The 12,992-nt window shown below is 45.6% G+C and overlaps 1 protein-coding gene across 1 annotated transcript; it reads left to right on the plus strand.

The window, feature by feature from the left end:
* The first annotated feature begins 2,769 nt into the window (after positions 1 to 2,769).
* Positions 2,770 to 12,992, plus strand: LOC140356700 (gamma-interferon-inducible lysosomal thiol reductase-like). Its single transcript, XM_072441858.1, has 7 exons — positions 2,770 to 2,901; positions 4,306 to 4,506; positions 6,821 to 6,895; positions 11,941 to 12,030; positions 12,339 to 12,491; positions 12,691 to 12,759; positions 12,843 to 12,992. Exons 1-7 carry the CDS (start codon positions 2,788 to 2,790, stop codon positions 12,867 to 12,869), a joined length of 729 nt encoding a protein of 242 aa, XP_072297959.1. The 5' UTR covers positions 2,770 to 2,787; the 3' UTR covers positions 12,870 to 12,992.

Raw genomic sequence — 12,992 nt, forward strand, 5'->3', positions numbered from 1 at the left:
TTAGGGCCCCCTGAAGGCTTGGGCCGGCCCTGCACACCACTAAACTTCTGCTCAAAAGTGCTTAAAGTGCACTTCTCCCCCGGCAGCTCACACAGCAGTGCAGCAGAGCCCCGTGGGGAGGGGCGGCCACTGGCGGCATTGTGGGACACGTAGTTTTAGCGATAAAAACGATTACGGATGTAACTACGGTTCTATGAATCGATTTAAAAAAAATATATATATATATATATATATATATATATATATATATATATTATATTTTTAAATATAAATTTGAAATGTTCGGCGGGCCAGATTAAAACGTCTGGCGGGCCAGAGTTTGACATGACACCTATGAGCTAAGGAGTAGGGGTTCTGAATCGGCTGGGCTGATAACCCGAGACAGAGCCCCCATCCTGAGTCTCTACCCAGCCAACTATCATCGATCCATCATCGATCCATCATCGATTCATCATTGATCCATCATCACTATTATCAATAAACATTCTCATATTCCATTGTTGTGGCGTGGTCCTTGCTAGTGAAGAAAGTACTTTTGTCCTTCTGAAAAGTGGAGTAGAAAGTTCAGATACCTGTCCTACAACATAGTTAAGTAAAAAGTATCCACTGAAAAGTATCCACGGTAAAATTAAAAGTACAGATATCTAAAAAAATTATACTTAAGGCGCAATGGACAATTTTTCGGCGATTTGAGAACGCAGGCGGAAGTGCGCATGCGCACTCCCCCGTGCAGACTGATACAACACACATGCGTTTGTTTATTAGCGCGACGGATCGCATCGCATCTCTCGTTTCCCGTAGATTTCAGTCTCTTATAAGTCAGAACGAACAGTCTTTCTCCGTCCTAATTTTGTCCCATACACTGAGGGAACTATATTATGATAGATCGCTCTCGGGGGACGAGCCACACGCGGCTGCAGGTGAGCGGTAGGTGCGTTTTATGATTGATACGTGGCAGGACTAATTGGCAGTCCACGCCACGAGGAAATTAGACTCAGATTTGGGCCAAAAAAATCTTGCATTCAACCTACATACAGTTATTTTGTATTATTGCATTATTACTTTCTACCACTACTTCTTGCATATCTGTTTCATATAATAGTTTTAGACACACACAACTAGAACGATGTGCTAAATGGTTAATAACGGGTTAACATTCTGATTTTGTTGTTTATTACTTGTGTTGATTTGTCACTTTGAGTAATCCAGAGGGCTGTTTCTAAGATAGACTCTAAGCCAAGTGAGCAGACTTAAAAGCAGAGTCTGAACTCTGAACACTGCACAAAAATATTTGATAAATATCACAAAAAACAAATATTAGAATAATATTACTTAACTTGACATTACAAAATGTAAAAAAAATATTATTTATGCTATAGATGGACTAACAGCCTAGTTGTCTTTGATATAAAAATAAGCATTTTTTTAAAATATATATATACTGGCATTTTTCATTATTACATAAACATAAAATTTAAACTCTCAAGGGTGGATTCAAAGGTAGTGTTCATAACTATGTGTGCCTATACTTTTACTGTGGGATCCAGAACCCAATGAATGGAAGAGTGGGGTTTGGGGTGTTCTTTCAGTTGAGTAAAGAATGTGTAAGTGTTTGCCTGATGCCATTAGTGTGTTTTAAATCAAACTTTATGAATGCTCCTGTCTCCCTCACACACCATGGACTGACACGCACATCACCAGAGCAAAAAACAATGGGCTCACTAAGTGAGCATTAAGCTTGGTCTTGATGTGAAAATGGCTCTAAGCAAACCAACATCTTAATAAATGAGCCTTTACTGTCTCATTTGAACCATCAGTGATGGGTGAGAGGAGGAGGAGAGGGAGGAGAGAGGAGAGGGGGTGAGAGGTGAGAGGAGAGGGGATGAGAGGAGAGGAGAGGAGAGGAGAGAGGATGAGAGGAGAGGAGAGAGGGGAGGAGAGAGGGGGTGAGAGGTGAGAGGAGAGGGGATGAGAGGAGAGGGGAGGAGAGGGGAGGAGAGAGAGAGGAGGTGAGAGGAGAGAGGAGAGAGGGAGTGAGAGGAGAGAGGGGAGGAGAGAGGATGAGAGGAGAGGAGAGGAGAGAGGGGAGGAGAGAGGGGGTGAGAGGAGAGGGGATGAGAGGAGAGGGGAGGAGAGGAGGTGAGAGGAGAGAGGAGAGAGGGAGTGAGAGGAGAGAGGGGAGGAGAGAGGGGGTGAGAGGTGAGAGGAGAGGGGATGAGAGGAGTGGGGAGGAGAGAGGAGGTGAGAGGAGAGAGGAGAGAGGGGCTGAGAGGTGAGAGGGGAGGAGAGAGGGGGTGAGAGGAGAGGGGATGAGAGGGGCGGAGAGGAAAGGGGAGGAGAGAGGAGGTGAGAGGAGAGAGGATGAAAGGAGAGGGGAGGAGAGAGGAGTCCAATCAGCTGTCAGGGCCCTGTCGCCTCACTTGTTATACAACACTTCATTTCCCATCATGCATTTGGACGTTGTAGTCCATCAAGACGCTGCAGTTGCAGTTGGAAGGGAGCTTACGGCTGCTTAAATAATTAATCCTTTTGCTTGAACAAGTAGAATCATTTCCAATGCAGACTGACAGAGAGAGAGAGATTAGAAGAAGTGACGAGGAGTTGAACTGAAGTCAACTTTAGCTCAGGAAGGCGGGTTTCCGGGTTTTCCGGGTTTGTCGCTGCCGGTGTGAGCGCCATGTAGTATTACGTCGCTGACAGTTTAACACCGGTCGAGTTTAACGGTGCCGTGTTTTAATGCAGTGACCAGTCTACGGCCGTGTCCGTCTGTCGCTCACCGGACACACGATGAAGCTGCTGCTGCTCGCCGTGTGGATGACCTTTGACTCGGGCAGTGGGGCCCAGTATCCCCGCTCCCCATCAGCCTGGTGCTCTTCTGCGGAGGCTGCGCGGCGCTGTCCGGTAAAGAGCCTTTACTCCTTCCAGAAATAAAATCTATAACTGCGAAATGCAACGTCGTCTTATGTTTTAAGCAGTCAAACTAGTTGGCTTGTATTTGTTGGATCTAAACGAGCCCCAATCTTGGGAAATACTCAAGATGAAGGCAATCAATTTGGTGTTATAATTTACAACTCCTTTTTGTATCATAAACGTAGGCAAGGCAAGCTTATTTATAGAGCACATTTCATACACAATGCAATTCAAAGTGCTTCACACAACAGGAAAAAATGCAATCAAATCACAAAGAAATTACAGAAATCACAAAACCGAACGGTTTAAGATATAAAAGAGAAGAGTGCAAAGAAAATAATTTCAGTCATATGCGCGGCTAAACTGTTTTTAACTTTGATTTGAACGTTGTTTCAGATTTTAGCTGCATAAAACTGAAACGCAGATTCCCCATGTTTAGTCCTGACTCTGGCACCAGCAGGAGGCCGGTCCATGTTTAGTCCTGACTCTGGCACCAGCAGGAGGCCGGTCCACGTTTAGTCCTGACTCTGGCACCAGCAGGAGGCCGGTCCATGTTTAGTCCTGACTCTGGCACCAGCAGGAGGCCGGTCCACGTTTAGTCCTGACTCTGGCACCAGCAGGAGGCCGGTCCATGTTTAGTCCTGACTCTGGCACCAGCAGGAGGCCGGTCCATGTTTAGTCCTGACTCTGGCACCAGCAGGAGGCCGGTCCATGTTTAGTCCTGACTCTGGCACCAGCAGGAGGCCGGTCCATGTTTAGTCCTGACTCTGGCACCAGCAGGAGGCCGGTCCATGTTTAGTCCTGACTCTGGCACCAGCAGGAGGCCGGTCCATGTTTAGTCCTGACTCTGGCACCAGCAGGAGGCCGGTCCATGTTTAGTCCTGACTCTGGGCACCAGCAGGAGGCCGTTCCATGTTTAGTCATTACTCTGGCACCAGCAGGAGGCCGGTCCATGTTTAGTCATTACTCTGGCACCAGCAGGAGGCCGGTCCATGTTTAGTCCTGACTCTGGCACCAGCAGGAGGCCGGTCCATGTTTAGTCCTGACTCTGGCACCAGCAGGAAGTTATTTTAGAGGTGCCGTTATCTGTTACAATACAATAATTTATTTTAAAACGGGTATGAAATCTATTTTACAGTCATTCTCTTTTCAGATTATCTATTTGTTTCTTAGTTTAATAAATTAGTTGAGGTGTCCTACTTTGAAATTGAAGCATGAGGAACTAGAGCAGGATTTCCCAAACTCTTCAGGCCGGGACCCCCCAAAATACAACAGGAGGAACATGAAGGAGAACTCTATAATAAATAAGACAAGACTAAACTAAAATATATTCTACTAACAAAATCCAAAATATTGCTCTATGTTTTGTCAAAGAGATGATTTGTTGTGCTGTAGGTTTTGAAGCACTGTCTGAACGGTAACGCCACCCGGTCGCAGCAGCAGAGAGAGCAGACAGCAGACCCAGTGAAGGTGGAGGTGTACTCTGAGAGCCTGTGTCCCGACTGCAGACAGTTCATCACCGCAATGCTCTACCCCTCATCTGTGCTGCTCGGAGACATCATGGACCTGACAGTGGTTCCCTACGGCAACGCTCAGGTCAGCAACACGGCCCCAATTGACAGAGTGAAATTGGATGAAGAGTGGGGAGATGGAACGCTGAGCAACTTGGAGCTGGGAATCAGTTGCCTAACCAGCCATTCCCAACACGTTTTGACAGACTACTTTACAAAACCTGAGGGTCTGGGATCCAACCCAGTCGCGTCAATTTCCAAAGGGAGTGCAGGGTTCAGAATAAGCGGTATCGCATCGCAAAATGCGACGCAATTTCTCTCAAATGCGATGCGTTCGTCAGAAAAAAGAGCTTTTGTATCGCAGCTTTTGCGATACAAAAATGCGTGTTCAATTGTATAACCAAAGCGCCTAAAAGTACTGATCACTCGTCAATCGATCGTCAATAACGTCATGACACATGTAGGACGCTGTGTGGACATGACGAGTTCCGCTGCTGTCTCAGAGCGCGAGTCTTAAAGTGGGAGGAGCCACGTGCGGTAAAGTTAGCGTCACAGATTCTGACTTCCGAGGTCAATAGCTCCTAAACGCAAAAGTCTTTGCCGATCATTCACATGCCAAAATACTCATATTTACACTGCCAAGTGACTACAACATAGTTTTTAAAAATCAAATGTGTATTTTGGGCGCAGCGAATTAACGAGTGCTTAGGGACCGTCATCAAATAGCAAAACGAAAAATGGAAAAGTTTTATAGCTGGAATGGAACGTCAAATAGAGCGGTACAATTTGAATAACATAATAAATACACCATGATGGACACCACAGCAACCTTTATTTTTCCATCAGAGGTTTAACACATATTTTTTGTGAGTGTGAAGACAATTAATATGTCACTTTCGTGTTTTGCTATGCAATTATCAAATTGCTATACAAATTTGAAAAAATGAACGGATTGTTTAGCAGCACCGCCATACAAGTGAAAATCCTTAATCTGAACCCTGGAGTGATTGACAGGCAGATTAACCAATCAGACAAACGCATTGTCCGTTCGTGTCTAAACAAACATGGTGGATTACGAGGAAAGGATAAAAATAACACAGACTGAGAAACGTTGCCGACTTCTGCTGAGTCAACAAGCAACGCACTAAACTCTGTAAATCTCAGGTAAATAAAGTTAATATTTTGTTCTGAATGTTCCGAAAATATTTGCGATACGTCTTCCGTATTTGAGAGACACGTGACACAAATTAGCGGCGATGGTTGGAGCGGTAAATGCTGGAAAGTTTTTTTTGACACCCTCCAATGGTCCGATTCCAGACCGAGACGCATTCGAACAAAATGTGGGCGGGACTGGCGGGTCAGGCAAGGGAATCTGAGTAACAATGCCAAAACTACAATCTCCCACCCCCGTCTGAGAGAGGGTCTTCTATCAATTACGGGGGTGGTCTGTCTATTGGAGCAAGCTTGTCGAAAAAAAGACCCCTGCTTTTATCCTAATTCGACTGACATTTGACAGTTTGTTGTTACTGGTTTCTATCAAATTATACTGCAGATGTCCACAAATTATGATTCTTTTAGTTTTATAAAGTTATATACAGATGTAGATGGCTATTATAAATAAATGCAGACATATGTTCGGGTAGATCACTTTGATACAAGATGTTTCTGCTAAAATATTAGGCTAGACTTCTATGATGAGGCGGTCGCACCAGTTGGCCCTCTGACTCTGACTCTGATTTTCTTAAATGTATTCCTATTTTTCTACCAGCTGATTACAAAAATAAACTATCAAGCTTCGGGACATTAAATATGAAAAGAAAGCTGTAACCCTCTAATTTTCAGTCAAATAAAAGATTCTGGGTTGAGTCAGGCCCATTTTATACTCCAAAACAGAAAAAAATACCCTAAACACTTTGGACTCTTTTTTTTTTTTTTTTTTTTTTTTTATTTAAAAAATAAATTGGTATCTGTACTTCACTTTTACTTCAGTACAATTGTGCTAAAGTAAAAGTAAACTACCTCTACCTTTTACTCGTTCTTTAGTTGTACTGGCATCACATACCTCGACATAACTTATAAAGCAGTTTTCTTTTGCTGGGGCAGCTCAAACTCATCAGCTCAGGCCAATGACATGTTTCCACTTTAGCGCAGGCGCACAGAACCTAGGCTGATCATCTCGAAGACTAGATCAACTCGACACTAGAATAGAAATGCATAACATGAATTTATGTTTAAAGTAAGATTGAAAGAATATACTTAAAGAAGTAAAAGAAATCAACTGTGTTGAATCCACTTACACATTCTATAATCATAGCTTTTTCAGGTGGTGAAGTGACTGAATAATGATGGCTTAAAGTTTTCCTTTTTGCACAGTTACCATGAAGCGCGTTTGTTCACAGGAAAGATTTGATGGCCAGAAGTATGTCTTCACGTGTCAGCATGGAGAGCTGGAGTGTCTGGGCAACATGATCCAGGTGAACCTTCTACTATACACACTAAGGACTTGAAAATATACTATAATCCCACCCTACCGGCGCCGGTGAAGCTGGCTGCTGTGTTACGACGCCCCCCTCTCTTTCCAAACTTTTCCTAACTTTCGATGCCCTTTTCATTTTATTTTTTGTAAATATTTTACATACATCCACTTGCCGGATGTGTACAAACCGACACGCGCTGGACACGCGTTGATTTGGACTTATTTGGCTGGATTATTGTGTTTTTTCTTCTCGTCGCGGCATGTGTGTGGGACACGCGCCCCTCTCCCCCTCTCCCGGCGTGTCTACTCTATGGAGCAGCTCCTCGCGCTGAGCCGTGCCGGAGCCGTGTCTCTTTTTCCCGGGAGAAAGCACACCATCCCGGGAGAGATTTTGAGAAAGACACAGAGGGGCAGGCGCACTGGTGCCAAACTAAGGGAGAAGAAGAGCTGCTTCAGACCCGCGGTACCGAGGGTCATCATGGGAAACGTGCGGTTCCTTCAAAATAAGACAGCAGAGCTGGCGACTCTCACACGCTACGAACGGGATTACAGGGACTGTAGCTTCATTTTGCTCACAGAGACCTGGCTAACCCAAGAAATCCCGGATCATACTGTTGCTTTGGACAATTTTCATCTCCTGCGCGCAGACAGAACAAAGGAGAGTGCTAAGAGAAGAGGAGGAGGTCTCGCGATGTTTGTTCATGAAAGGTGGTGTAGATCAAGCCATGTCAGAGTCAGACAACAACTATGTAACAGAGACATTGAACTGTTAGCCGTTAGCATGAGGCCATATTATCTGCCCCGGGAGTTCTCACAAGTTATTGTAATAGCAGTGTACGTAGCCCCGTCTGCTAACGCTGACAATGCCTGTGAAGCATTGTTCTCCATCACAAGCAGACTGCAAAACAAGCACCCTCAGGCTCTCTTCCTCATCTCCGGTGACTTTAACCACGCTTCTCCCTCTTCTGTCCTGCCAACATACACCCAGTATGTTACCTGTCCCACCAGAGACAATAAAACATTGGATTTATTCTTTGCCAACACCAAGGAGGCTTATTCCTCCTCCCCCCCTCCCTCCCCTGGGCAGCTCGGACCACAATCTTGTACATCTGCGGCCTGTGTATGAACCTATTGTGCGCAGGCAGCCTGTGGTGCCCCGTATGGTGAGGATGTGGTCTGCTGAGAGTGAGGAGGCTCTGAGGGACTGCTTCAGCACCACTGTCTGGACCGAGCTTTACGCCAATGGGGAGGACATCAACGCCACCACAGAGTGCATCACGGACTACATCAACTTTTGTTTTGAGAACACCGTTCCCTCCCGGACGGTGCAGTGTTTTCCAAACAACAAGCCGTGGATTAACCGTGAACTGAAGGCTCTGCTGAAGGAGAAAAATAGAGCCTTCAGGTCAGGGAACAAGGAGGAGCTGAGGACTGTGCAGAAAGAGCTGAGGAGGAAGATCAGGCAGGCGGAAGCCGGCTACAAGAGGAGGATGGAGGAGCAGCTGCAGCAAAAGAACATTCAGGGAGTGTGGAGGAGCCTGAAAACCATTTCAGGCTTCAAACCCCCCCCCTGCCCAGACAGAGGGAGACCTACAGTGGGTGAACGATTTAAATACTCACTTCTTGAGATTTGATCAATCACCCACCCCTCCCCCTGCACAGCTGCATGCCCTCTCTTCCACAGCCGGACAATGGCCCACCCCCGTTCCCCTTCACACCTCTGCTCCAGACCATCAGCTCCCCACTTCACCTGGACTCACCCATCCCCCCAGCACACAGTCCCCCTGCCATCCACTGACTGTCACAGCAGCACAGGTGAGGGGTGAGCTGAAGAGGATTAAAGTGAGGAAGGCAGCAGGACCTGACGGCATCAGCCCCAGGCTCTTTAAGTCCTGCGCAGATGAACTGTGTGGAGTTATGGAGCATGTCTTCAACATGAGCCTGAAGCTGAGGGTGGTACCACAGGTCTGGAAGACCTCCTGTCTGGTACCTGTGCCCAAGACACCGCGCGCCAAAGACCTCAACAGCTTCAGGCCGGTGGCTCTCACGTCCCACCTGATGAAGACACTGGAGCGGCTGGTCCTGGACCACCTCCGCTCCACCGTGAGCTCAGCCATGGTTGAGCTGCAGTTTGCATATCGGCCTGGCATCGGAGTGGAGGACGCCGTCATCTCCCTGCTGCACCGCTCTCTCTCTCACCTGGAGAAACCTGGCAGCTCTGTGAGGATCCTGTTCTTCGATCTCTCCAGCGCCTTCAACACCATCCAGCCGCTGCTCCTGAGGGACAAGCTGGAGACGGCTGGTGTGGGGTACTGTTGGTCCAAATAATAGGAACTCAAGGTGGGCACTTTATTGTTTTGATGGGTGACAATGGATGTTTTTCTCCTATCTCATGGCAGTCAAAGAGAATCAAGAGAATTGTTAGAAGTACACTTGCAGGTGAAACTCTAGCAATGTCAGAGGGAATTGACAATGCAATTTTTCTTTCCAGACACATTAATGTAGTCGTCAAGCCACTGTTGTCCACACACTGTCCTAGTGCAAGCAGTGTCTATTATAGCGGAGCCAAAACATTCAGTCATGAATATTTCTGCATCTGTTGGCGATTCTTTTGTATACAGTGTAATGTTACACTCTTCCACGTTTGTCTTTTCTTCAATTATTTGAACACTCTCACCTTTGTGTGGACAGTGTTTTGCCCAATGAAACGTACTTTGGCATACAGCACACTTTGACCGCCGTCCGAACTTGTCCAGCGGGTTCGTACCGGGCAGTGGAGTTTTGGCTCTGGAACCCTGTTGCCAGGGCCTGTTTTGACGTCGCTGCTCCGTTGCAAAAACAGATTCTTGACTAATTCCCTCTGTAGTTGCAATCGTTTTCCCGCTAAATATTCTCTTCAAAGCGGACTTCATAGAGGCGAATGTCAAATCCGTGCACGCAGTTAGAGCCAGCTGTCTGTCCGTCGTATCCAAGCACGCGGTGTCCAGCAGTTTAAAAGCCAAAACTGCATCGGGAAGCTCCATGTTGTAATTGCGCATACGCGAATATCGCTGTTCGAAATCAATAATATAGTCCACCATGGACACGTTTCCGCTTTTCATCAATCCGGTCAAAGTTCGTGTACGCTTCATAGATCCGATCTTTTTCTTCTTTTAGGAACAAACTATCAAGTTTACCAAAAAGAGTGGCAATTCCCGTGTCTTTGTTTAAATCATCAACCGGAATTTCCATCGCCGTCTCCCGTGCTCTTCCAGATAGCGCCAACGCCACGGCAAGAGCTTGTTTTTTTTTCTCCAAATCGGTAACTCTAATCCACATGCCGACTTCATTCTTCCAGCTTTCATAGGGTTTTCCCTCTTCAAACGATGGCGGGACTCTGTAGTTACTAACCATCCTCTGCTACCAATGTTAGTCCAAATAATAACTCCACTTTGATTTGGTTCATTTATTTCGTGAACACCACGTTCACGTTAGCCACACAACAACGTCTCCCTCGGTCCCACCCAGACACGTATAACAGGTAAACTGAACAGTATCGCCCCCTAGCTTTCAGGCATGTGAAACTTAGAGAAGTGAAACTTAAGAAACTAACAGGTACGACCTGGCAGAGTGGATCCTGGACTACCTCACAGACCGACCCCAGTTTGTGAGAGCACGGGACTGTGTGTCTGACACTTGGACCTGCAGTGTGGGGGCGCCCCAGGGCACTGTCCTCGCGCCCTTTCTCTTCACCCTTTACACTGCAGACTTCAGACATGACACGGGCAGCTGTGTCCTGCAGAAGTTCTCTGATGACTCTGCCATCATCGGACTCATCAATGATGCGGAGTACAGAGGACTGGCACAGGACTTTGTGGACTGGTGTCAGCGGAACCACTTCCTCATCAACGCGGGGAAGACCAAGGAGATGGTGGTGGATTTCCGTAGACGCCACTCGACGCCACTCTGCTGCCCCCTTACCAGTGAACATCCAGGGAAGGGACATTGAGAGAGTGGACTCATAACACAGACGCACTGTACAGGAAGAGCCAGAGTCGGCTCTACCTCCTGAGGAGACTCAGGTCTTCTGGAGTGACAGGGCCACTCCTGAAGACCTTCTACGACTCTGTGGTGGCATCAGCCCTCCTGTACGGTGTGGTCTGCTGGAACAGCAGCATCACAGAGAGGGAGGGGAAGAAGCTGGACAAAGTCATCAAGAAGTCCAGCTCCGTCCTGGGCTGTGCTCTGGACTCGGTGCAGGAGGTGGGGGACAGAAGGGTCCTGGCTAGATTCACATCTATGCTCGACAATGAGTCTCACCCCCTGCAGGACACTCTGTCCTCTGGAGAGCAGCTTCAGTGACAGACTGATCCACCCTCGCTGTTTGAAGGAAAGGTTTCGCAGGTCTTTCTTTCCTGCTGCTGTCAGACTCTACAACAAACACTGCTAGCCCTGAACATGTGCAATACTGATGTAACCATGTGCAATACCATCATATTCATGTGCAATACCTGTAAATAAGAGTGTTCTATTTTGTTTTTATTCGGTTTACTTACCTGCTAATAGTATTACCTAGTTTTCTGTTTTTGTTCATAAGAGTTCTATTTTTTTTTTTTTTTTTTTTTTTTTTTTTTTTGAAACTTCCTATAATCTGTCCTTTCCTCCTGTTTCTACTGCGTTGTAACAATGAAATTTCCCCTTGTGTGGACATTAAAGTATTACCTTATCTTATCTTATCTTAATGATCTACATTCAGGAGTGGTCCATGGTTGCCTGACCCGCACGCATGACCTTCATTGTTTACACGTCTGACAGTTTCCCTCTTACAGGGCTGTTAAGGCCTTATGAGGTCTGACTGTCTGTTAAATACCTCATTCACATTTAGCTGGGTTAATTTCTGTCAAGGTTGTATGAGGCTATTGTAGTCTAAGGAGAGGGTGTATCTTTGCTCACCATTTCTATGAAATGAGACATTTCAAACTTTATTTTCATCATTTTCATCTATGCATTGTACATGAATGAACTCAAATCCACTAAATTACATTTTTTTTTATTGGCTCCCAGGCCTGTTTACTGAACATGAGTAGAGCCAATGCCTTCAACATCATTTTCTGCATGGAGGCTGCCACCGATGTGATTACCGCTGCAAAATCGGTAAGAGAACCTGTCTGTCCTGTGAGCAATAAATGCAATGTCCTCCAGTCCTTCAAAAAATAACGCAAGGGCTAGAAGTAATATATTTTTCTTACAATATAATTTCACATTTCTGTGTTGGCTATGTTGGCTGTCTTTTTATTATAAATCAATAAAAAAAACTTCAATGTTATTATTTATTATTAATAAGTTTCAAACATTGAAAAAATAAATCCAATTATAGCCATATTATCACTTTGACTTTGACTTGGTGATGTGCCTTGGTCTCTATAGTTTGGAGTCATTGCTTTATTTGTTGTTGTGTGCAGTGTGTTTGGCTGTTCGCGCCTCAGCTGAGCTGGCTCAGACTCATGAGTTGTGTGAATGGAGACCTTGGAAATAAGATTATGCATCAGAACGCCCTAAAGACCGAAGCCCTGAAGCCTCCGCACACATTTGTGCCCTGGATCACGGTCAACGGGGTACGACTACACTTAATTTAGATTATACTGAAATGTTGTTTACCTGCTCAACTAGTTCTGACTACTTCTGCCCTGTAAACTTTGCCAAAAGCGTCACATGATTTCCTAAACTAGTCGAGCAGGTTTACAATTTCAGCCTAAAATATAATCATTCCAAATTCTGTATATTTATTTGAAATTGTTGTCATTTATACACCAGGTTCACACAGATGATCTACAGAAGAAAGCCATGTCTTCACTAGTTTCTGTGGTTTGCCACGAGTACCAGGTACAGTCAGAGTGTACTCATGTCATTTTTATATTCTCAGTCATTCAGTATTTAACAAGCTCTCAATGTTTGTCATCTTAAAGGGCCCAAAACCTGCAATCTGTGGTTGAAGACAAATACACTACAAACTTAATGGTGCCACCATGCCTTAGATGAGAAGAAACGCCATTGAGAAATACACTATTATTTAGGTGTGGATGTTTACTCAGGGATATTGTTTGGATTTGTCTTTG

Source organism: Eucyclogobius newberryi, unplaced genomic scaffold (genome assembly GCF_026437365.1).
Source record: "Eucyclogobius newberryi isolate DKJ021-1_F unplaced genomic scaffold, fEucNew1.0.hap1 SCAF_12, whole genome shotgun sequence".
Lineage (NCBI taxonomy): Eukaryota > Metazoa > Chordata > Actinopteri > Gobiiformes > Gobiidae > Eucyclogobius > Eucyclogobius newberryi.

Coding starts and splice junctions, on each gene's coding strand:
- LOC140356700 (XM_072441858.1), top strand. CDS start 2,788: ATGAAGCTGCTGCTGCTCGCCGTGTGGATGACCTTTGACTCGGGCAGT. Junction 2,902..4,305: donor AGGCTGCGCGGCGCTGTCCG/GTAAAGAGCCTT, acceptor GTTGTGCTGTAG/GTTTTGAAGCACTGTCTGAA. Junction 4,507..6,820: donor TTCCCTACGGCAACGCTCAG/GTCAGCAACACG, acceptor GTTTGTTCACAG/GAAAGATTTGATGGCCAGAA.